General features: G+C 37.7%; 1 protein-coding gene across 28 annotated transcripts in view; it reads right to left on the reverse strand.

The window, feature by feature from the left end:
* LOC123650647 (synaptonemal complex protein 2-like) overlaps window positions 1-26,694 on the reverse strand; it is a 45,811-nt gene that overhangs the window by 4,333 nt on the left and 14,784 nt on the right. For 4 of the 28 annotated variants that reach the window (XM_045569583.1, XM_045569581.1, XM_045569610.1 and 1 more), the window contains 9 exons: window positions 24,012-24,159; window positions 23,378-23,433; window positions 21,439-21,568; window positions 21,331-21,353; window positions 21,137-21,204; window positions 16,238-16,328; window positions 16,062-16,131; window positions 6,424-6,523; window positions 6,264-6,322 (listed from right to left, as the gene is read on the reverse strand). In XM_045569583.1, the coding sequence (XP_045425539.1) occupies window positions 21,175-21,204; window positions 21,331-21,353; window positions 21,439-21,568; window positions 23,378-23,433; window positions 24,012-24,159 (387 nt within the window). In that variant the 3' untranslated portion in view covers window positions 6,264-6,322; window positions 6,424-6,523; window positions 16,062-16,131; window positions 16,238-16,328; window positions 21,137-21,174. Of the gene's footprint in view, window positions 1-2,350; window positions 2,463-3,378; window positions 3,442-6,263; window positions 6,323-6,423; window positions 6,524-7,985; window positions 8,358-8,387; window positions 9,042-9,290; window positions 9,789-16,061; window positions 16,132-16,237; window positions 16,329-21,136; window positions 21,296-21,330; window positions 21,354-21,438; window positions 21,583-23,377; window positions 23,434-24,011; window positions 24,160-24,949; window positions 24,993-26,694 lie in introns of those variants that run through there. The other 24 variants (XM_045569586.1, XM_045569591.1, XM_045569582.1 and 21 more) reach the window with 24 other exon arrangements.

A 26,694-nucleotide genomic window follows, 5' to 3' on the forward strand; every position in this document is an offset into this window, starting at 1 on the left:
GACACACTCAGTCAAATTCTCACCTCCCTACATTCCTTTGCAACTAGGGCGAGCCATGTGACCCAGTTCCGGCCAATAAAATACAGACAAAAATCTTTGGGTTTGGGCTTCCAAGAGAAGTGCTTCCAATTTAAAAAGAGGGAGGTGCTGGCACATGTATTTTTCCTTTTACTTTTACTCAATCCCTTCCTCCTGCCTGGTGTGGCAGAGAGAACTAGAGGTAGAGCAGCCATTCTGGGACTACACAATCCTGTCCCACAAAGGATGGCAAAACAGAAAGCTCAGAGAACTCCAGTCCCTGCTGCCGCACCAACAGCCTGGACACCTCACTCTGAGATGCTTCTCACAGGGGAAAAACAAAACCCCTATCTGGTTTAGCTGCTGGAGTCCAACTTCTGTTACGTGTGACCAAACGTAACATGTACATTAATTCGCAGTTGATCCAATTCTCCATTAGAACTGGGATTTATTCCAATATTTTTAGTCCAGATTAGTCTTTTCTTCATAACCTCTTTTAGTCTTATTTTGATTTGGAGATTTATTATTCTTGTTTCCTCAAAAGAAAATAGTATCTTTTTCCAATAATGTAAATAACTCAAGATATGTGTGCAATGGTATTCACTACAGGATTTTCTGTTTTGTTTTTTGTTTTTTTTTTGAGACAGACTCTTGGTCTGCTGCCCTGGGTAGAGTGCAGTGGCATCATGGTTCACTGAAACCCAAACTTCTGGACTCAAGTGATCCCCTTGCCTCAGCCCCCCGAGTAGCTGGGACTACAGGCCTGTGCCATGACACCAGGCTAATTTTTGTATTTTAAGTAGAGATGGGGTCTCGCTCTTGCTCAGGCTGGTCTTGAACTCCTGACCTCAAGCCATCCTCCTGCCTCAGCCTCCCAGAGTACTAGGATTACAGGCATAAGCCACCACACCCGGCCAAGGATGGGCTTTTTTACACTACCAATTTTATTTCTTTATTGATTACTCTTCTTAAGTAACTTCTGGTAATGCATATTCATCTAGAAAGTTATGCATTTCATCTGAGTTTTCAAATTTATTGACATCTTGCTGTCCTTCATCTATGCTTATGACTTTTAATATCTCTATGAATATGTTATTTGTACATTTCATTACAAATTCCAGTCGTGCCTTTGATATAATCATTATTATTTTTCCTTGCTTTCTATTTTGTTTATTTCAGATTTAAAGATTATTACTGCCTTTTCAGTTGTTGTGGACTTGCACCATTGCTTTTTTTTCTAATTTGTCAATCATGTCTTAATTTTTGCCCCATGCTTGCCCTTATACATTAGAATAATCAGCTTATCAAGTTTCAAAAAAAAAAATCAAACCCTGCCAGGCCTTTGAGAGTGGTGGATTGAATTCCTTTATTAATTTAGGGATAATTGACACCTTTATGTTATTGAGTCTCCTCATCCACTGGTCCTGATTTTACTGATAATGCATTTACAGTTTCTCTATCAAGCAGAACACTAGCTTTGGGGCTGAGATTTCTCATATTACAGAATAACCAGTTACTATCTTACTAGGTTTTATAAAAATTCAAAAGCAGATGTAAAATATTTCTCAAATGCTTTTTGAAATTTATAAAGATAATCATAATGATTTTTCTCCCTAGATCTATGACTAATTAACATATTAACAGATTCCCCAATATCAAACTATCTTTGCATTCCTGGAATAAATCTCACTTGGTTATGACATCCTATTCCTTTCATAAGCTCCTAAATTCTGTTTGCCAATTTTTTTTTTTTTTTTAGAATTTTGGCTTATTTTAAGTGAGATTTTTCTGTACTTCTTTGTGTAATTTTTGTTGGATTTGGGTATTGTAATGCTAGATTCATTAAAAAATAGGGAATTTTTATTCTTCTGTGTGCTGGAATGGTTTCAACAGCACCCAAATTATCCTTCTTTTAAGGATGAGCAGAGCTCCTCTGAGCTGCTGGGTGGTTCAGGAAAGCACAACTTTGGCAACTTTCTCTATCTCTTTTACGAACATTTGTCTGTTAAGGTTTCTCATCTATTCAGGAGTCCGTTTTGTTAAATTGTATTTTCCTGGAAAATCTTCCAGTTACTCCAGGTTCTCATCAAAACGTGGATGTGCACAGACACCTGACAGTTAACCTGTTAAATGAGCTATAGTTTCTGCTTGATCCACACATTCCTCCCACCCTGAGTCTTCCCTCTCTAACTGGCAACACCATCCATCTCACTGCCAAAGACAGAAACCTAGGAGACATCCTTAAGTCTCCTTCCTTTACTTATTACTTCTATCTATCAGTGATTTATTAATTCTAGCTCTAAAATATATCTGGAATCTCTCCATCTCTCACCTTCTCTACTGCTACTCTCCTGCTTAGAGCCACCATCTTGGACTCCAAAAGCCTTCCAGCTGGGTTCACCTCTTCTATTCTTCACTCCTCAAACCAATTTTCAACACAGAAGCTAGAATAATTTTCGTAAAACATTAATCAGATTGTATTGCCCTCACCCAAAATGCCTTTGCTTAAAACTCATGTACATTTTCCCTCATCCTTAGTGTAAAATTCAAACGCCTCAACATGGTCAATGAGGCCATACCTCATTGAGAGACTACTATGCTCCCAACTTCAAGTAACTGTCCCCGTCACATTCTCTGTTTCTCAAAGACGTCAACTTCTCCCCCAACCAATCCCACTGCTTTAAACTGTCCCCAAGTCTCATTCCTTCTTATCCTTGAGACTTCCTCTTAAGTGTCACTTCCTCAGAGAGACCTTTGATAACCACCCTATTCTTAAGGTGACACTTCACACCATCGCTCTCTGCCAAAGCACTTCGTTAGGATCCCTCAAGGCACTTACTAACCTGCAATTATTTTATCTTTTTTCTGTCTTCCTTCAAAACATTTATTTTTTAATGGGGGCAAGAACATGTCTCTGTGTGTTAACCATTATACAGGTTGAGCATCGCTAATCCAAAAATCTGAAATCCAAAATGCTCCCAAATCTGAAATGTTCTGCATGCTGACTCAAAGGAAATGTTCACTGAAGCATTTTGGATTTCAGATTTTCAAATTAGTGATGCTCCATTGGTACTTATTCTGCAACTATTCCAAAATCTAAAACAATTCTAGTCTCAAGCACTTCAGATAAGGGATACTCAACCTGCTTCTCCTGTTTAGCACAGTGCTTGATGCAGGGCAAGCACTCATTTATAAATGCCCAGACCCAAAAGGATAGTTTCTAGGATGGGGGAGATTGTGAGAGAGGAACAAGTTCAGCTGCAGAAATGTAATATGGAAAAAGCAGTATGGTATCTTTCAGAACTTGTTTTCCTCCACCCCAATTCACCTTGACTGAACAATGCAAATCTTTATACCTACCTCAGGGATGCAATAATCAAACCAGGCTTCGGTTTTCCTTATGAAAGCTGCATTGGATTAAGCCTGGAAGAAAGTGGTCCATCTCTTCTTATTATATTCACATTAGGCCATTTTAAAACAAGAACATACATCTATGTACATACATTTATCACAGAGTTATTTCACAGATCATTTATTACTTGATAATGGAAGAGGAACAATTCAGGATATCAACATCACTGACCCACAACATTTGTAGAGGTATTTCATGGCCACCATTCAGAGCACTGAATTCCTAATTCCTTGTAGCTCTGTGCTAGGGGCTGAAATAATCTAGTGGAGGGATGTTCTTCTCATTTCTCTTTCAAAACAGTTAAGGCCATCATCACTGACATGAAAACATGGTAGACACTGAATACCTGTTTGACCTTGATTGAGCAAATTAACCTCTCATAAGGCCCTCGCACAATAAGCATGCAGCCCAGGGCCAGGCATTCACAGGTATTCAGGGTGAGCTAAGAGAACCACCACCATCCCTCACTGGCAAAGCAAAGGGCAATTTTTTTCGGTGTTTGCCAGGGAAGAGAGCAAAGGCAAAACCCTGAAGGAGGCATATTTAGAAGAGATGTTCTCTCTGAGGTATTCTAAATTCACACAGGGGCCTCTTATCAAAGGGAGATAAATACAAATAATGATTAATATCTTACAACGTTAGAAAAGACAGTTGCCTAAAATTTGAGGTTCAGCCAAAATAAATGAATTCTACAGGTTTCAGAAGACTAGGGGATATAATCTTCTCCAATGTTTAATGGCTTTTTATCAGCCATTGTCAAAGTGTAGTCTGGGAACCCCCTAAGGAACCAAAGGTTCTGTGAAGTCAAGACTATTTTGGGGTCCAGGCGCAGTGGCTCATGCCTGTAATCCTAGCACTCTGGGAGGCCAAGGTGGGCAGATCCTTTGAGCTCAGGAGTTCGAGACCAGCCTGAGCAAGAGCAAGACCCCCGTCTCTACTAAAAATAGAAAGAAATTATATGGACAGCTAAAATACATATAGAAAAATTAGCCGGGCATGGTGGTGCATGCCTGTCCCAGCTACATGGGAGGCTGGGGCAGGTGGATCACTTGAGCCCAGGAGTTTGAGGTTGCTGTGAGCTAGGCTGACACCGTGGCACTCTAGCCCCGGCAACAGAGTGAGACTCTGTCTCAAAAAAAAAAAAAAAAAAAGCTATTTTGGTAACAATGGTAATGGCATTAAGACATTATTTGCTTTTTTCATTTTTACTCTCTCACAAATGTACAGTGGAATGTCCCAGAGGCCAGAAGACTCACAACAGATTAAGCTGAGAAGCAGATACGACAATCCAGCTATCTTCTATAAGCCAGACATCAAAGAGATTCACAAAAACAAAAAGCAATGCTTCTCTTCTCACATGTTTATTACACAAAGTCGTTATTTTTCATAAAAATGTTATTTCTATCAATATGTAAATATATTTTTGAAATCTCAGTCTCAATTTTTAATATGGAGAATATTCACAGATATAGCCCACAGAAGCAGAAGCTCCTTGGGGATCCTGCAATAAATGTTAAATATGTAAAGAGTTCCTGACTCCAAATTTGAGAACCATGCACAACCAACCATGGGCCTTCAATCAAGATGTTTTAAAAGGGTATCATCAGGCCAGGTGTAGTGGCTCATGCCTATAATCCTAGCACTCTGGGAGGCCAAGGTGGGAGGATCACTCGAGGTCAGGAGTTCGAGACCAGCCTGAGCAAGAGCGAGACCCCATCTCTACTAAAAATAGAAAAAAATTAACCTGACTACTAAAAATATACAGAAAAAATTAGCCAGGCATGGCGGTGCATGTCTGTCGTTCCAGCTACTTGGGAGGCTGACACAGAAGGATTGCTTGAGCCCAGGAGTTTGAGGTTGCTGTGAGCTAGGCTGATGCCACGGCACTCTAGCCTGGGCAACAGAGTGAGACTCTGTCTCAAAAAAAAAGGGGGTATCATCAACTTTAATCATGTATAATGCCAGAGAGAGAGAGGGAAGGAGAGAGAGAAAGGATTTTGAAAATGGTCCATACAGTCATTATTATTAATTGTGTTAACTGAAATAAATGGTAGGATGGATAAGTCAAATTTGAGGATTTTTTTTTTTTTGGCTTTAAAATATATGGCATGACCAGAATTATATCCTTCCTAAAACCATCTGACTTAGATTTCTGTAAAAGCAGCTTATTCTTAACTGGAAGATAAAGATTGAGCCATGAAAAATTTATAGACGGATTCCTTCTGATTATTCAAGTGGGACGAGAACACTAGAATCTTCCCTGAGGGCAGAGATAGAGACGTAACAGCCTCCACTCTCTGTTTCCCCAGAAGAGAGGGCAATATTCCAGAGGGACAGACACAGCAGCCTCAGGACGTACACTAATTACAACGAAGGGAACTGTGGTGGGTAAAACCATTTGTTGTTTAAAAAAATCTGTGCATATATATGTTGAATATATATACAAATATAAACAAAACATACAGAATATAGCCTGTCAAAAGCACAATTTGATGTATAACAAAAATCAACTGTTTACTCAGAAACTGAAACATTCTGCTCAAAATCTAATCATTTTAATTTTTTAAAATACTGCTTAAAAATAAACTATTGAAATCAAAAACACAGAAATTTGGATGATCCTGGTGGGCTTTTCAAAATTTCCCATTCTCCACTGGTATCATTAGCCACACTCTGTCCTCAGGGAGGGGCCTCAGAAGTGGCCAAGTTTGAAAAGAAGTAGCTACTCAGCTGCTTACATGAGTTGTACCAATACTGACAGCCCATACTCTAGCTAAAGCACTACCTCATGCTTCAACTAAAATGCTTCTAGAAAGAACACTTTCAAAAGTACCTCAGCACTTGCAGATCACAGAACAATTTCAGATCAGCAGACTGTTTCCCCTCGAACTCCTAAAATTGAACAAAAGATTTGTTTAAGTAGTTAGCAGTTATTTTTCTCTGGAAAAGATCTTCTTAAAGTACAGAGAACATTCCGAACAAAGAGAACTTACCAGAGCGTCCTTTTCAAGGTGTTCCAGGGGCTGAATATCCTTCTCAAGATTACTCAACCCTTGAAGAACAAAATTCTGAAACTTCTCTAGCTTATTGAGTCTGACAAATGTAAAAACCAACAAACTTCATTAGGACTACTTGGATGTGACAAAAGATACTCTTAATTAATCCTCTAATTATAAGATTAATTCAGATTCCTCTCCAGACATTAACTGTCTTGAAAACATGTGGGCATTTCCTGTCTCTTCCTGCCCTTCCCTGTTCACTCATTCCCAGCCTCAGAAACCTAACCACAGTCTTTCAACAGCAGCGCAAAGACAGCTGGTGTTTCAACATTAACTCTTAGCAGAGCACAGGACAGACGACTCCATGGAAGAGGAGTGGAGGCCGACCATCCCTTCCTACCTTCCACTCACTCCCCTTCCTCTTGCCTTACGCTGGCCTGACAGCTGTCGTCAGGTAAGGGCTAATACATTCTTTTCCCACCTCTAGGTTTTCGCTCTAAAACTCTTAACAGTTGCTATTCTGTGTCTGAGCTCCATGTACATTGCTTATTTGCTTATTGTTTGTGTTCCCCATTAGACTACATGTTTCCTGAAGACAGGAGCTCCTGGTGCTTGTCCTTACTGCGCTCTCACGTGGAGCACAGGGCCTGGCACCCAGGGTTGCTCGGCGTGCCTTTGTTGAACCAATACATGACGGAGTGTATCCCCACCAAAGATAATGAGAATTCCACAAATCCAAAGCCCTTCTGGGGCTTGTTTCAACTATCAATGACATTACATGTATATAAGAATTTGAAAAGTCTTACAAATTTCTATTAAAACCATAATGGTGTTATTCTACCCCAAGAAACTTTCTCCTTCAGTTGAATAAACTGACTCTTCATTCCTTTCTTCCCTTCTTTATTTAGAGACCATTCTCCCCAACAAGGAGCAATTTCTATACTCACCTTCCCTGTACCATTCAAATTTTCATTTCTAGAACCTGACTCAAGAAGCGCTTCCATTGTAATGGCTCTGGATTAACTCTGATCACTATAGGAACCGTCCCTCTACCCCCTTTCACAGCACCTTGGTACATGGTCATAAGGGTGTGTGTGTGTGTGTGTGTGTGGTGTTCCCTCTATCCCCTTTCACAGCACCTTTGTACTTCTTGCTATATGGTCATAAGGGGGTAGGTGGGTGGGTGTGTGTGTAGCGTTTCCGAACTGGGGTAAAATATACATAACATAAAATTTACCCTTTTAACCACTTTTAAGTGCACAATTCAATGGCATTAGCTATATTCACAGTGTTTTCCAACCATCATCAATATCCATTTCCAGAACTTTTCCATCATCCCAAAGAGAAACTCTGTCCCCGTTAAACAATAACTCCCCCATCCCCCAACCTCTGGCAGCCTCTATTGTACTTTCTGTCTCTACGAATTTGACTACTTAGGTACCTCACATAAGTGGAATTATACAATATTTGTCCCTTTGTGTCTGGCTTCTTTCCTGTAGCATAATGTTTTTGGGGTTCATCCATGCATTAGAATTTAATTTCTTTTAATAACAGTCCATTGTATGGATATATTAACACCATCATTTATCCAGCATTTTTTAAATATATATCCGTGCTTGCCCTGTCTTTACAATTGGATTAAAAATTCTTTAAGAATAGCGTTTTAGGATCATACAGTGGTAGACCACGAAGAGACTTAAGGAGGGCATTTAAGTCACCCCCTCTTCATATAGATGAAGAACCACAAACCTAGAAGGGCTAAGTGACGTACATGAGATAAATGCTGTTGGTGGGTGATCACACATCTGTCACCTTGTTTGGAAATCTAATACTTACCTGCACAGGTACATCTGGTTTAAAAGTTTCATTATGCAATTCGGTGCTTTCTTTGCATCTTTTGAATAAAGTGGACTCCTTCTGTACCTAACCTAAACCACCACCACAACAGCAAAATGATCACATTTTGGTTAAATATAAATATGTAAGTTGAGTGCATGGTTTGTGTTAAAAAGACGCTGCCAGCACATGGTGATATTCATAGCTAGCATCAGTGTTCAAGAACTATGATAAGGCATCCCCCTACACACCTTTCAGGCATTAGCAATACAGAACAAGCTAAAATGGGAAAATTTATATTCATGCTACCAATACGCATATTGAATACTGTGAACAAATACCCATAATAAATCGGCTTACTTTGGTATCACAGAAAGTAAGACAGGACTTTGAAGATCTTCCAAGTTAGTTAAATGAATTTGGTTAGGATAAGATACTTTTCTCGAAAGTGCTAATAAGTCATTAGAGATTTATAAATAACAGGACAGAAAAAGGAGGGGACTAAAATGGCTCTAATGTTCATCCCGTAGACAAGATTTTAGGACAACCTGTACATGCATGTGTCTCAAGACCTGCCACAACTCAGCTGACCAACCAGCCACAGTCTACCTCCTTCTTTGTCCCCAACTCCTCTCCAGTCCCTCGCTTGGTCCCCTCTTTTCTCTTCCTTATCTATTAGCATGACCAAATCATTGTTTTCCGGTAGTTCAGCTGTGTGAAAACACTACCATTGAAACCAAACCATGCTTCTGATTTCCACATAGGTCCCTTTGGTCCTATTGGAGCAAATGGACATGGAACAGATATAAATACAAACTACAATTCACAAAGACATTAAAATCAGTGGTCACATCTATGACAAATACTTCTCCCCAAAGATGCAGGAGCATCTTCGGATAACACCATTGATGAATGACATAAACTTGTGACTTTAAGCTTTTAATGAACTAATTTTTTCTTTTTTTCAGCTTTCTGGAGGTATAATTGACAAATAAAAATTATATATGTTCAAGGCATACATATGATATATGTGCACTCTGTGAAGTGATTACTACAAGCAAGCTAATTAACATATCCATCACCTCACCAAACTGTGTGTGTGTAAGAATAATGAAGAGCTCAAATCTCAAGTATACAGTAACATCACCATTAACCACAGTTACCACACTGTACATTAGGTCTCCAGAATTTACTCATCTTGTAACTGAAAGTCTGTACCCTTTGGCCAGCATCTCCCATTTCTTCTACCCCAACCCCTGGCAACAGCCCTTCCACTCTGTTTCTATGAGATCAACTTTTTTTAGATTCCACAGGTAAGTGAGCTTGTGCTGTGTTTGTCTGGCTTGTATCACTTAGCAGAATGTCCTTCAGATTCATGGCAAGTTCGCTTTCCACTTTTAGTGCTATTAGGACTATTACCTTGTATTTTCTTCTCAGTTCTCTAGTGAAGTTTTCAAAGGTTGTGAGAAGGGCAGACTCATTCAAGCTCTCTGGCACAACTTCTCAGGATGGAGTGAAGATGCCTTATGAACAACAAACATAACACATTACATAAAACTAACCGCTTCTCCATCCTCAAGGCCTGAGGTCCCCCCAATGCCCACACTGTGACCCTGCCCAAGGCCACCTCTCTGGAGGATCTCCTCAGTTCCACGCCTTCGACTATCAGCTTCTCACCCTCCCTCTCGCCTGAGCTCTCACTAGTGGCAAACAAGTTCCCAATGGACTGTCGAGCATCCCCGTCTCAAAACCCACCCAATTCTTTTCTTCCCCATCTAAACCGCTCTCTTCCTTTCTATACCCTCAGCTATGACATCATCTCACTTCTTCTTTCTTCCCATACCCACCCTATTCACTACTGATTTTCCCTTTGAAAATTCGGGAATCCAATTTCACTAAATCACTCAATGAATATTTGGATGTTACTAAGCACAAGGAGTTGTGTAATGGGGCCAACAGGCAGTGGGCAGCAAAGAGGCAAGTGTCCTTTCTTCCCCCTGCTCCTGCTACCCCGGTCTCCCTGTGGATCCCCGGACACGCCAGGCATATTCTCGCCTCAAGGCCTTTGCACCTGAGGTTCCTTCTGACTATAGCACTTCCCCATATATCTGCACTAAGGACTTCTCTGGCCACCCAATCTAAAATTTCAACACAGCCTCCCAACTTTTTAAACCCCTTTCCCTGCTTAATTTTTTCTTAGCTTTCCTCATATAGAACATACTACATGTTTTACTTTTCTTGTACATTATCCGTCTCCCCACTGGGAGGTCAACTCCAATGAGGGCAGGCATCTTGCCTGTTTTCTTCCCTACAATATCCTTGCCACCTAGAAAAGTGTCTGGCATGGAGTAGACACTCAATAAACATTTGCTGAATAAATGAAGGAATACCCAGCTCCTACAAATAAGATACTGGACATGCCCAAAGGAGATCTCGATAAAATAGACAAGAATTGATTTCAGTTCTCTTATTCTGATTCTCTTACTGGTGAGGATAGAGGTAGAGAAGCAACACAAACTTTAGAGACCTAAATACCAACTATATAAACAGATAAACAGAAATTAATAAATTTGGTATTTTAAGATCTACTAGAACTACTTTTGGGGGAAAGCTCTAAACATACTAATTTTTAGAACTTGCACCACAGCAGGAAATACCAGTTACCAACTTCAAGGTGACAAAATGAATAGGAAAATTGTGTTAAAATTATATCAAAGAACAGTCAATCTTAAAATAGTTCATGCTCTGTGGTATATATATAATAAAGGTGTTTTTTAAGAAAAATTAATAACCTAGGTTTAAATATCAACTTAGATTATTTTTATTAAAAGGAAAAAGAAAAACAAGAGAGGTAATAAATACTAATTGAGAGAAGGAAGATCCAAAAGCCAAAAGGTCTAAACTAGTAATAAGAGATATGCAAATAAATGATCATATATGAATGATCAACTTCATGAGACACCTTAATTTGTATTCTATAATAGAATTATCACAAACTAGAAATCTCACTAGAGATCACATTCCTACTCTGCAGAACTTGGAAGAGCCAATATCCAGCCTCTTTGAAATAAAAATATAAATTAATACAATTAAACACATAAGAAATACTCTCAACTGTGAGAGGTACTTTATACAAGTTAGTATCCTGTTCTTCTCACTGTACTTATATTTAGGTGTGTTCATTTATTTGAAAGGTTTGGATGGATATTTTCTATAGGGTCACATTGTTTCAAGAGCAAAAGATTTTTAAAAATCAGTGAAGGAACCCAGGTACAGCTCCATCCTCCTCTTCCAGACTCAAGGCAAACAGCACTCATGCCTGAATCTTCTGTGGTGTCTATACCCCAAGTCAGGGCCCAAAGGAACCACTTAGAAGGGATTCCAGATAGCCTCAATTAGGCACCGATGAATGACCATTACATTTCCTTCTTTGCTGACTGTTCTGCCCTTTCTGGGACATTTTATTTTCTTCTTCTTCCTCCTTTATAGCAAATTTGTAGCAAAAGCCCAAAGCACAGGCTTGAATTTGGACATATCATATCCATACACTACCCAGGGTAAAGCAGGGCATCTGCCAGCACAGATACTAGTTATATCCACCAGAAAGAGAAATCCAGGAACACAGCATAAACAACCTGGTCAGCCCTTGAATTAATTATATGGAATTTGTGACCCTACTAACTAGGATCATCCAGACGGATGACTTCATGGACGTGGAAGTAGTCTGACACACAGAACCCTCCTCTGAAGTGGCGATGCTGGTACAGTGCTTTACCAGTACCCAAGGTATGGCTCTCCAGAGGAACCCGTGCTATGTCATGAAAGGCTACAATTCCTAAGTGATGTCCTTGGCTAGGTTCTGTTTCCATGGTAACTGCATACCTCTTTTAACCAGCACTTTTCAGCATTCTCAGAGAAGAGTTAAAGCTACACACGGAGAACATCGCAAAAATGAACACAAACATAGTAACGGTCATCTCCAAAGAATGCGAAATCCGTGTGTTTGTTGGTGGCTGGCAGAGGGGGTGTGTCCTTGCTCTCACAAGAACATAGCTTTCTTTATTTCCATGATAACTGAAGACTTTGGCAATCTGCGGAGCTTCTGAACTTGTTTGGGGTGGCCTCCAAGACACAAGTTTTAGAGAACACAGTTTGGTGTTCACACTGCATTTTTAAACTCATATTTCTGGTAAAAACAATTGTTAACGCTCGACAAGAACCAATCCTATGGTTAACAGCCAGGTCGCCTAAGTTAAGGCATTTTTTTTAAACATTGCTCTGAAGCGACACCCTGTGGCACAGAATGATAAAGGCCAACAGAATAGCGTCTTCACCAAAAGTTCTCCTATGTGATATTTACAGCACTTCCTCACTGCCAAGTCCTTTGTTTATTCTACCAACGTTTATCAAGTGCCGAGAATATGAAAAATTAAGGACCCTCTTTACCATTGAATTACTCAGTCTGATGGGAACTGCTAAAATATCTTTTGTATGCATTAATGCATTTTAAAAATCTATAAACCAATTGACAAATATTTGTGACCACGTATAATTGCTTATTCAAATATGGAATCATGCAGAAGTACATCATTAAATGTTTTTTATAAGTTTCTTACTCGGTTACCTTGGCAAATACAGAATGCCTCTACATGGGAGGCACTGAACTAGGCATTCACAGCACTGAATGGAATGAAGGAGCTAAGCACCTAACTCCTTTCTGATTCTGGGGGCCTCTCTAAGAAGGCAGATGAGGGCAAAATGCTATACCATAAATAAAATTACCCTGCTTGCTTTCAGTTCTGGAAGCACAGCACATCAAAAGTTCTAGGGTAAACATTAAAACACAAGTAAGGCTGGGTACAGTGGCTCACACCTGTAATCCTAGGACTTTGGGGGGCTGAGGTCAGAAATTTGAGACTAGCCTGAGCAAGAATTAGACCCATGTCTCTACAAAAAATAGAAAAATTAGCTGGGCATGGTGGCACATATGCCTGCAGTCCCAGCTACCCAGGAGGCTGAGGCAGGAGGATCACTTGAGCCTAGGAGTTTGAGGTTGCTGTGAGCTATGATGATGCCATTCACTCTAGCCCAGGTGACACAGTGAGACCCTGTTTCAAATAATAATAATCATGGTGATGATGATGATGATTATAATAAAGACTTCCTATCCCCAAAATTCCCAGGTAATTTGACAGGTGATTTCTACCAAACTTTTAAGAAACAGTTACCTTATTGTAGATGAACTTTCCCAGAAAAGCAGAGAGAGAGGTGCTCAGCCTCCCTCCACAGGCTGCTGTGACACTGATTTCAATGATAGCAGGAGAAAAGCTTAAGTCTGTTCCTCATGAATGTAGATGTAAAGCTCATTAATACATTATGAGCTAAAAACACCCAAGAGTATATATTTTTTTAAACGCACCATGATCAAGTGAGGTTCATCCCAGGAACACAAGTGTGGTTCGACAACATAATACCTATCAGTGTAACTTGTCACATTAATAAACAAAAAAGACCACCCCTCTACTCTTTGTTTCTATGCGTTTGACTTTTTAAAATTCCACATATAAGTACAGTCATGCAGTGTTGGTCTTTCTGCGTCTGTCTTACTTCACTTAACACAGAAGGGTGGTTACTAGGGCCCAGTGGGTGGAGAAAATGGGAGATATTGGTCAAAGGGTACAAACTTTCAGTTATGAGTAAGTTCTGGAGACTTAATGCACAGCATGATGACTGCAGTAAATAATAATGTACATGGACTTAAAATCTGCTAGGAGAGTAGATCTTAACTATTACGACACACACAGAAAAGATAACTATGTGAGGTGATGAATATGTTCGTTAGTTTGATTATAATCATTTAACAATGCATATGGACATCAAAACATCACCAATACATACCTTAAATATATACAATGTTTATTTGCCACCTATACCTCAATAAATTTGGAAGGAAAAAAATGAACTAAAGGAGAAAATTCATTTGATTATCTCAGTTGCTGCAGGAAACACATTTCATAAAGTTCAATACTATTTATGATTCAAAAAAACTCAGAGCAAATTCTGAATGGAAAGGAAATTCTTTAACTTGGTAAAGATTATATACCAAAAATATACAGCAAGTATATATTTTACTTAATGGAGAGACTTCAGATTCATTTGTTACAAAGTTAAAAATAAGAAAAAAATGCAGACTTTCACTGCTATGTTTAACATATACTGAAGATACTAGCCAATGCTATGAAGAATGGAAAACAAAAGATCTAAGTAGCAGAAGGGGAGAGATAATCTCTGATTTTTTGCAAATAATAGCATCATCAACTTAGAACCAAGAGAATCAACAGAGAAATTATTATAAGAGCCCAGAAGGTTGTCAGATGCAGGATTATAACAGTCAAAAGCATTTCTCTGCTTTAGCAGTAACAAATTTAAAAACAACAGTAACAAAATCATAACAAAATCACAAATATCTAGGAACTAACATCAACAATACATAAGCCCTTCATGGAGAAAACTTTAAAATTCTATAAAACACACAGACAATACAAATCAATGGAAAGACATTTCGTTCTCTAGCTAAAGAAATCCTGTATTATTGAGAATTAACTTTTAAGTACACTAGATCAATGAAAAAATCAAAATAAAAAATAGAAAATATTTTAAACTAAATAACAAATGTTATATATTAAAGAATATTTCAAACTAAACAATAACAAATGTTATATATTGTAGAATATATTATATCCTACAATGTAGGATTCACCTAAAGCAGTACTTAGAAATGTACAGCATTATGTATTAAAACAGTAAGTAATATATGATAATATGACTTTTCGGTAGAAAAGAATTTCACATGACTAACCACAGAAGAAAGATTGATGAATTAGAATTCACTAAAATTAAAACCTTTTATCAAAACAGCAATTATAAATACAGACAGATAAGTGCAAACCACAAAGCAGAAGATATTTATAACATATATAACCAAGGACTCATGTCCAGAATATGCAAAGAATTCCTAGGAATCAATTTTGTATTTGATTCCACTACTTTTTTTCCCCACTTGTGCATTCTGAAAAAATACTGTATGTTCAGAAGAGCTTGTGAGATGTGGGCAGTTTAAAGAAGGATTATAAAGCAAACATCTGCAAAGTGGATGGTGATTTGTAGATATTTATTGTGTTACTATTTGAAAAACAATTTATAACTATTTGAATCTTTCTGATACATAATTTAAAATGTAAAGAAAAAACACGCAATTAAGAAACACCATAAAGAGTAGAGAGGTGTTATATTAATTCATTATGTTATATTCTATACAACATTATATACCATTATCATAGACAACACTGTGAACTAGACTGGAAACTTTCATAGCACCGTGATTATGAGAAAATGAATTCAGAAGTTTTAATAATTTGTCCAGACAACCTTTTAGAACACTTCTTATAAATTGCAAGTGACTTACACACTTGGGGATGGAATAAGCTCTAGACCAAATCCTTAGGTGCCCCCACCATGCCCTCCTCTGAGACAGGAGAGGAGGTGTGAACAGCTGGTGGATTCTGGTCTCAGGCTGTATTTTCCTTGGCACAAGCAGTTCTGGTTCCCGAGTGAACTGAATGAAGCCCCCGTTTCTCCTCTTAACCTGCATGAACACCTACCTGGACCTCTGCTCACCCATGGCCTGACAATAGTCACTCTATAAAGTGATTTTATCTGCTCCAATGTAACAGCCCAGCCTGCCAAAATCAGATCTCATTGTATTCTATAAGAAAAAGAGTTTATTATTCTCTCACCTCTATCTTCCAAGTTTTGCAGCGTATGTTTGAAGCTAGTACTCTCCAGTAATGACTCTTGGTTCACAATCTTAAAAACAAAACAGACCACAAACATATGTATTTTATGGCAAAATAAGAAACAAGTGGTGCTGTGTTACCCCTTAATATTAATTCTGGAAAACCAGATGAATTACCAACAATTAAGTAGTGCCTTATATATATTTTCTTCATCTTCTGAGTGCTCTGAGGAAGAGAACTTGCTTAGTGGGTGAGGACCTCGAAGGCCTAAGTGTTAGAAAAGTTTCAAGTGAATAAATACACCAAGTAAAACCTGGAAGCAGTAACATTTCACTATCGCTCTAGATATTAAATCTCATCATCAAAAAAAAAAAAAGAAACACAGTCCTAAATAAAACAAAAAACTACTGACTGTATCTTTCTGGGCATAGATGCCTATTAGGTTTGTAGCTCTGTAGATAAAATGAATAGCCTGGTACCTCGACTGGATCAGCACCTTCAGTAGCTGCCCATCTGGCCCATCTACATTGGCAAGGATTCTTCAACCTCAATCTTGTGATTCTTTCCCTGCTCTCCCTCAGATACCCCTTCCTTATTTCCTTTTATTCTTTATGAATTGAAATATATATATATATATATATATATATATATATATATAGTGTAATGATTATCACCATCAAATTAACACATCACTACTCACGCTGTACATTAGATCCCCAGAACTTGTTCATCTTATAACTCAAGTTTGTATCCTTTAATAACTACCATTACCCCACCTCCCAGTCCCTGGCAACCGCTGTTCTACCCTCTGCTTCTATCAGTTCGACATTTTTAGAATCTACATATGAGATCACATGGTATTTATCTTTCTGTGTATGGTTTATTTCACTTAGCATAGTATTCTCCAGGTTCATCCATGTTGTCACAAATGACAGACTTTCCTTTTTTTATGGCTGAATAATATTTCTGTGTGTATGTGTGTGTACACCACATTTCTTCATCCATTTATCCATTGATGAACATCTGTGATGATTTCATTTCTTGGCTCTTATAAGCAATGCTGCAATGAACATAGGGGTACAAAATTCTCTTTGAGATACTGATGTTATTTCCTTCAGAAGGGGGATTGATGGACTGCATGATAGTTCTATTTTTAACTTTTTGAGGAAACTCCATAATGTACTCCACAATGAGTATACCAATTTATATTCCCACCAACAGTGTACAAGGGTTCCCTTTTCTCCACACCCTTGGCAATACTTGTTATCTCTTATCTTTTTGATAAGAGCCATCCTAACAAGAATGATATCACATTATGGTTTTGATTTGCATTTCTCCAACAATTAGCAATGTTGATCACCTTTTCATATACCCATTGGTCATTTGTACATCTTCTTTGGAAAAATTTCTACTCAGGCCCTTTGCCCATTTTTAATTGAATTGTTTTCTTGCCATTGAGTTGTGTAAGTTCTTGATATATTCTAAATACTAACCCCTTATCAAATATAGAGCTTGCAAAAATTTTCTTCCATTGTGTAGGTTGCCTTTCCCTTTTATTGTTTTCTTTGCTGTGCACAAGGTTTTGAGTTTGATGTAGTCCCACTGGTTTATTTTGCTTCTGTTCCCTGTGCTTCTGGGGTCATCAAAAAATCATTGCCAAGAGCAATGTCAAGGAGTTGTTTTTTCCCTCTATTTTCTTCTAGTAATTTTACAGTTTCAGATCTTAAAGCCTTTAATCCATGTTGAGTTAATTTTTGTATACAGTGTAAGAGAAAGGTTTCATTCTTTAGCACGTGGATATCCAGTTTTCCCAATACCATTTATTGAAGAGACTTTCTTTTCCCCATTATGTATTCTTGGTGCCCTTATCAAAGAGTAATTGATTGGATGTGTGGGTTATTTCTGGACTCTCTATTCTGTTACCTTGGTCTATGTGTCTGCCTCTATGCCAGGACCATCTTGTGTTAATTACTATAATTGTTAAATATAATTTGAAATCAGGAAGTGTGATGCCTCTGGCTTTGTTCTTGCTCAAGATTGCTTTGGTTATTAGGAATCTTTTGTAGTTCCACATGAATTTGGCGATTGTTTTTTTCTATTTTTGTGGAAAATGCCACTGGACTTTTAATAGAGATTACATCAAATCTGTAGATGGCTCTGAGTAATATGACATTTTAATAATACTAATTCTTCCAATCCATGCACGAGGACTATTTTTCCATTTTATGTCTTTAATTTCTTTCATCAATGTTTTCAGTGTACAGGTCTTTCACCTTCTTGGTTAGATACATTCTTAAGTATTTTTCTGAGCTATTGTAAATGGTATTTTCTTGATTTCTTTTTCATATTGTTCACTGTTAGTGTTTAGAAACACAACTGATTTTGTTGTTGTTGATTTTGTATTCTGTAACTTTACTGAATTCATTTATTTTAATTCTAACAGTTTTTTGGTGAAGTCTTTAGGGTTTTCTATTTATAAGATCATGTAATCTGCAAACAGAGACAATTTAACTTCTTCCTCTCAAATCCGGATGCCTTTTATTCCTTTTCTTGCCTAACTGCTCTGGCTAGGACTTCCAGTACTATGTTGAACAGAAGTGGTGAGAGTGGACACCTTGGTCTTACTCTTGATCTTAGAGGAAAAGCTTTCAGCTTTTCATCATTGAGTAGGATGTTAGCTGTGGGCTTGTCATATGTGGCCTTCAAGTTGAGGTACCTTCTGTACCTAATTTGTTGAGTTTTTTAAAACATAACATCATGTTAAATTTTGTCAAATGCTTTTTCTGTATCTATTGAGATGATTCTATGAAATTTATCCTTCATTCTGTTAATGTAGTTTATCACATTTATTGATTTGCATATGTTAACCATCCTTGCATCCCACTGATAAATCCCACTCGAACATGATGTATGATCCTACTACTGTGCTGAATATGGTTTGTCAGTATTCTTTGAGGCTGTTACATCTATCTTCACCAGAAATATTGGCCTGTAATTTTCTTTTCTTGTAGCATTGGTATCTGGCTTTGGTAATAGGGTAATGTTGGCCTTGTAAAATGAGTTTGGAAGTGTTCCATCCTCCTCAATTTTTTGGAAGAGTTTGAGAAGGATTGGTACTAATTCTTTAAATGCCTGGTGTAATTCACCAGTGAAGCCATTTAGTCTTAGACTATTCTTTATTGGGAGGTTTGATTACTGATTCAATCTTCTTACTCATTATTCAGATTTTCAATTTCTTCATATTTAGTCTTGGAAGGTTGACTGTTCCTAGGAATTCATCCATTTCTTCTAGGTTTTCTAATTTGTTGGAGAATAATTTGCCCAGTTCATAGTACTGTCTTATGATCCTTTGTATTCCTGTGGTGTATGTTGTACTATCTCCTTTTCCATTTACAAATTTTATTTGAGTCCTCTCTCTTTATCTCTTGGTTAGTCTAGCTAAATATTTGTCAATTTTGTTTATCTTCTCAAAAAAACCAACTCTTAGTTTCACTGATCATTTCTGTTGTCTTTTTACTCTCTATTTCTTTTATTTATGCTCTAATATTTATTATTCCCATCCTTCTGCTGACTTTGGGTTTACTTTGTTCTTTTCCAGGTTCCTGAGGTGTGAAGTTAGGTTGCTTGAGATTTTTTTTTTCTTACTGTAGGTACTTAATTGCCACAAAATTCCCTATTATTATAATAACACTGCTTTTGCTGTGTCCCATAAGTTTTGGTATATTTTGTTTTCATTTGTCTCAAGATACTTTTTAATTTCTCTTTGATTTTTTCTTTGATCCACTGTTTATTCAGGAGTGTGTTGTTTAATTTCCACATATTTATGGATTCTCCAGTCTTCCTCCTATTACTATTTCTAGTTGCATACCCTCATGGCCATAAAAGACATTTGAGATTATTTAAAGCTTATCAAATTTGTTAAGATGTGTTTTGTGGCCCAACATATGATCTATCCTGGAGAACGTTCAATGTACACTTGAGAAGAATGTGTGTTCCATCGTTGTTGAATGGAACGTCCAGCATATGTCTGTTAGGTTCATTTGGTCGACAGTACCATTCAAGTCCACTGTTTCCTTATTGATTTTCTGTCTGCATGATCTATCCCTTTTTGAAAATGGCATGTTAAAGAACTTTACTAGGTTTCTATAGCTGTCTATTTCTCTTTTCAGTTCTGTTAATATTTGCATTATATATTTAGGTGCTGTAATGTTGAGTGCATATATATTTACAATTGCTCCATCCTCTTGATGAAGTAAGCCCTTTTATCATCATACAGTAACCTTCTTTGTCTCTTGTGACAGATTTTGACTGAAAGTCTACTTTGTCTGATATAAGCATAGTCAACAACTGTGCTATCTGTTGGTTATCATTTGCAGGGAATATCTTTTTCCATTCCTTCACTTCCAGTTTATGTTTGTCTTTAAGGCTAAAGGGAGTCTCTTATAAACAACATACTGTTGGATCTTGTTTCTTCTATCCATTCAGCCACTCTGTGTCTTTTGATAGGAGAATTTAATCCACCTATGTTTAATATTGATAAGGACTTACTACTGCCATTTTGTTAACTGTTTATTGACTATTTTGTAGTCCCTTTGTTCCTTTTTCCCCCATCTTGCTGTCTTCCTTCCTTTTCCTCTTTAATGCTATATTTTTCTCTCTCCTTTTTTTTTTCTTTTCTCTACTTCTTTTCTCTACTTCTTTTCTTCCAGTGGCAGCTCCACTAAGAAGTTGTCAGTGAAGTGTTTACTAAGTGTCATTGTATGCCTGGCAATGTGCTAAGCTGCAGAATAACAAAGGGGAACAATACGATATCACTACTCTTAATAAACTTAAAAGATACAGACAGTTAAAATAAAATACAATGAGAGTTAAGATAAAGCTTCTAAGTCAAGAGTTGGCAAACTCTGGCCCCCAAGCCAAATATAGTCTGCTACGTGATTTTATAAATAAAATTTTATGGAAACACAGCCACAGTTGTTGGTTTACATCTTGTCTGAGGTCAGTTTTGTGCAATAACTGGAGAGTTGAAGAGCTACAATAGAAACTATATGGATCAAAAAACAAAAACTACTTACTATCCGGTCCTTCACAGACAAAAGTTTACCATCGCCTGCTATAGGTCATCATTTGAGTCGTCTTGCTTCTTTAAAAGAGGAAGAACACCAGCAATTCTTGTACATAAGCTGATCTCCAATGTCAAAGCAAAATTAAAACACAACATCTTCCATCATTTGCTAATAAAGACATTAAAAGGGAAGAACAATCTTACCTTCACACTTTCTTCAATAGATACTAAAAAAAAAAATGTTTTGTTTATCTCAAACTACTTTTCCCAAAATACAATTTTTTCTGTGTAAATCGACAGAAAATCACGTACCTGTTTTTTTCGCAGAATCTTCAAGAGTTAAAAAGGTAGAACTACTTGGGAATTTTGTTTCAGAAATTTGCGGAGGCATGGTGTCATTTTGCCTGGACACGTCTTTCCGTAATGGTCTTAGAAGTTTAGCCTAAAATACAGAACCTTTTTAAAGTATTAGTGTTCATAATCATTTAAAACAAAAATTCCAAGACATTTTTTCTTTTATTTATTTTTGTAGAGACAAGGTCTTGCTATGTTACCCAGGCTAGCCTCAAACTCCTGGGCTCAAGTGATCCTCACACCTCCGCCTTTCAAAGTGCTGGGATTACAGGCACGAGCTACTCTGTCCAACCCAAGACATTTCCAATATCCTTTTAAGAAACTTAAAAATTGGATTTACTCCATTTAAAGATAAATGTGAAGACCACAGATCCCTGAATCAGAAGAACATTAGGTCATATTTCAATTGATAACTTTAAATTAGTGGTTCTCAAACTGTGGCCCAGACCGGAGCATCAGCAATACCCGGGAATGTGGCAGAAATGCAAATTCACAAACCCCAACTATAACCTGCTCAATCAAAAACACTAGGGATAGGACTAAGGAATCTGTGTTTTAGCAAGCCATTCTGGTCATTCTGATGACCATGAATGTTTGGGAACCACTGCTCTAAATCAGGGGCCAGCAAACTACAGCCGCTGCCTGTTCTTGTAAATAAAGTTTTATTGGAACACAACACATCCATTTCTTTCCATGTTGTCTATAGCTGTCCTCTGGCTACAAAGGCAGAACTGAGTAGTTGCCACTGAGACTGTACGGCTCTCAAAGCCTAAAATATTTTACTATCTGGCCTTTTACAGAAAAAGTTTACCAATCCCTGCTCTAAATTATTCTCATATACAGAGAAAACTGTATTTAGAATACTAATATTTGCACAAGACCAGCAATGTCCTCATTGAAAATCAGCATAGACTTCTTGACAGTTGCACAGTCTACGTTTATGGATTTCTGAAGCTGTGATGTTTCTTTGGTGCTTATTTAAGACAAATGCTGTATTTATTAGAAACTGTTCTTTTGGCCCATTTCTAACATAACTCATTGTTTCAGGCTGAACTGGTCAATGAATAGTTAAGAGATTACTCTGGCTCACAGGTTTAGCCTACCTCTGTCCTTACAGGACATGAGAGCCCTTTAGATTCACAGAGGGCAACATGCCCCAGGCTGACTCAAGAAAGCAGACAGAGCTATAGCTGGAGCGCCGGCTGCACGGTATTTCTGCAGGGGCAGGCAGGGTGCTGTTGACACCCTCAGAATCACAGCAGCTGCCCTTTATAAAATCCCTAGGTATGTGGCACTATACTCTGTAGTCCTTATATATCTCATTTGATGAGAAACAAAAACCAACTGCTGAGAGAGGTAATTCAGCTAGTAAGAGGCAAAATTTGGTTTTGAATGAGTGCAGACACTGAAAACCAAATTCTTAACTACTCTGAGGTAACAAAAAGGATAAGTGAAGAAAAATTAAGAAAGCTTTGAGGCTTTATTCAATATTTATATAAGCTTAAAGGCATCCCAACCACTGACAAAGGAAATAAATGATTAAATCATTAAAAGCTTTGGAAGTGACATGTCAACAAACAAAACTAAGGGAAGAACTTAATGAGTTTACTTTAAAATGTAAATTCAAAAGAGCATATATTTGCAGGAAATTGGCCCAGATTTTTAGCATCATTCATAGTAAACATCCTTTGGCAACGTTTGGGAACAATGAAAAAACAGCTGAAATCTTTACCCAAGATTCATATGAAATGTTCAGAAGTCCTTGCAGTTTCTATTGGCAGTGATTCACATACCAGTAAACCAATGGTTTGTTATTCTCATATTCCTGAAAATTATTTGAGAAATAAATGCAGTCTAACCCACAGGGCATGTGACAGCCAAGATAAAATTTACTTACTTGGTCTTTCTTGTGGTCATGGTCACTGCCACTACTGAGAGGGAAAAGTGGCAAGACTGAAATGAAAGAAAACAAATACATGCTGGATACATTGACTTACAAGACATAAATTCATTTTCCCCCTTCCAACATGCAAATACTAAAAAGCAACTCCCACTTATGTTCAAATGTCTAAAGTTCCCTTTCTAACCATTCAACCTTGTTCCTCACCACCCAGAATGAATTCTCTGCCCCAGACCTGCCCCGAATGTCACTCTCATATCCTTGTTTTGTCCTTGTAGTTTTTCCTAACTAATAACGCTTCCCTGTCTCCTCTTCAGATCCTACGCTTTTTCCCAAGCATCAGCTAAGGTCCCACCCGTCTCTTCCTTGCAGATTTTCGTGATGATTCCAGCTCATGCCAGATTCCTTTCATCTGAACTCCTACTCCATTTATCCATAGCTCATATTTAATTGCTGGTTAATCCCATATTCTTCTGTTTCATGTTTCATTTCGCCTTTCCAATGTAATTATAGCAGGGAAAGAGACCTCATGATCATATATTTCTTTGGCACATTTTCCTACCACATACTAAAAAATAAATACCTACTGATTTATTTGAAAAGTGACTCAAAAGACATATGCCAAACTTACTTCTTATACTACTCCTGGTTCTTATCTTTTTTCCACTAGAGTATGATTTTAGGGATTTCTTCTTTTGGTTACTGGTCCAAGATAGTTCACTGGTACTGGTACTTGAATCTTGACTACTCTCAGAGAAGAGATGTTTCCTGTAATTAAACTTTTACAAACACAGATGAGAAATGAGAACTTTTAAAGGGATGTTAGTGCCACTTATGGACAACTAAACATATTACCACAAAGCTAGACACAGAAGTAACTCCTTCTAGAAAACTGGGCTCTCACATAATAAAAAGACAAAGAAGTAAGGAGGCGAAGAAAAAGAAGAAAAGGATTATTCCACTACTAAATTCTCAACCAAGTTGCTATTGCAAAGGAAGACAAAATCCTCTTGAACCAAATGTTTGCAACTGAAGAGAGGTTAGAGAACTGTTCAAAAGCTGAGGCACTTTAATATTGTGCCAACATTACAACTTCAAAATACTAAATCAAATGACAAAAGAAAGTATCAAAATATTTTTTGCAAAGACATGCTTCTCTGTACACTTTAGAAGAACTAAAACCAAACAGGGGGGTCATTTCTGTTTAAACCTTAAAGCATTTTGAGATTAAGCCTGGACTATAAAAGGTTAGAGATTTAGGGCAAGTTTAATCTTTCCAGTGGATTATTCAACTATATCTTGATATTTATATGAGTATTTTAAAAATCTTTTTCTGTTTTTCTATTAGTTTTTATAATGCTGAGACAAATAAACGTTTATGTTCAATTTTAATAGGGAGTTTGTTTGGATTTTAACAAAAAAGCACACTCTATTTGAGCTCTATCTCTTGGGCCCTGTCTCCAAACTGCCCTGCCTCTCCAGGGACTGCTAACAATTCATTCTCATCTCAGGCAAGGGAGGATTCTTGTGGATCCAAACACACTAAGTTGTGACAGTATCTAACATTACCTTCTCAGACAGGAAACGCATCACCCGGAGACACACCTCCTGCCTGGAATGACGAAACACAGAATCAACTCCCAACACTCACTAGGGTGACATTGTTTATGACAGCATGACCCATGAGATTTAAGGTGGGTGATGGTTAATTATCTAGTTTTCAAATGAATTCATGTTTTGAAGACGAAATTGCTTTTCCTTTAAAATATTTAGCCATTCAACGTTTTATAGAAAAGGTCATTTTTCTTAATTGATAAAAATTGTATTTATTTGTGGTGCACAACATGACATTTTGAAATACATATGCATTGTGCAATGGCTAAATCAAGCTAATTAACAGATGTTAATGTTGTTTTGGTAAGTTCACCTAAAATCTCTCTTATCAATTTTCAAGTATGCAATACATTGTTATTAACTACAGTCACAATACACAATAGGTCTTTTAAACTTATTCCTATCTAACTTTTTGTGTCCTTTAACCTCTCCCCAATTCGCCACCCCCACTCTCACCCACCCCCGGTAACCACTGTCCTGCTCTCTGCTTTTCTGAGTTTGACGTCCTCAGATTTCACACAGAGGTGCGATCATGGAGTATCTGTCTTTCTGTGCCTGCCTCCTTAACATGATGTCCTCCAGGTTCATCCATATTGTTGCGAGAATGACAAGATTCCCTCCCTTGTTAAGACTAAATAGTACTCCACTGCACATATATACACCACATCTGCTTTACCCATTTGTCTATCCATAGACACTTAGGTAGATTGAGAAGGTAATTTCTAAAAGGACCTTTGTGAGCCAGTCCTATTTGCATCTTACACTTTCTTTAAGTTAAAGAAATGGTTGGAGGAACCTGCACATTTGTTCCAGTGTTCTCCAACCCAGTGTATTGTAAAGTAAAAGTATCAATGCATTTAATGCATCCTGCATTGGATGTATTAAAGCCATGCAGCAAGGCTTTCCCAGTTTCTCTGGTTTTATATCAAAAGGTGTTGAAAGTTATTTACAGAAACAAAAGTATCTAGAGAGCAGTGGTTCTCAAGTTTGGCTGCACAGCACATTAGAATCACCAGTAAGGGGCTTTAAAAACAAACCCCCATGCCTGGCCATTGTCCTTGTCAATAAAGTCAGATTCTCTGGCGAAGGGACCCAGATCATAGTAGTTGCTCCAGCTCCCCAGGTGATGCCAATCTGAGGCCTGAGTAGCAGCAAGTGAGAACCATTGTTAGGAGGAAGCCAGAATAAGTCTTAACTCATTTGTTTGAAGCTCATGATCTCAATTTTAGAAAAACTGTTCATTGAATATTCATTATAGAGATTTTAAAAAAAAATACACTGACTACAGGCATAGAGCACTGTGCTTCCCAAGGTGAGAGGCCACCAGTGATGGCACACTGGACAGGTGTCATATGACACATAGGCACAAAACCATGTCACTGAACAACACTGACTCAGAGGGAAACATCTCAATTCTTTTAAAAGCCTGCTCTATTGAGGATAAGGCTTGGGTGCTAGGTCTTTAACACTTCTACTCACTAATCTTTTTTTAAAAATAAATCAAGAACAAGATTTGGACTCAAAGCCTAATAAAGGTTGTTTTTTTTTTCTTCTTCTTCTTTTAAAGAGTTTTAAGAAGTGCAGAGACATGACCAAGTCTGCATTTTTGGTAGATGTCTCCGGCTGTGAGTTTCAGTGTGGGGTCCATGGGCAGTGCCCATTCTCACCCATGCTGCCACCCTGGTCACAGTAAGAGGGCA

Source organism: Lemur catta, chromosome 15 (assembly GCF_020740605.2).
Source record: "Lemur catta isolate mLemCat1 chromosome 15, mLemCat1.pri, whole genome shotgun sequence".
In the NCBI taxonomy this organism is placed as follows: Eukaryota; Metazoa; Chordata; class Mammalia; order Primates; family Lemuridae; genus Lemur; species Lemur catta.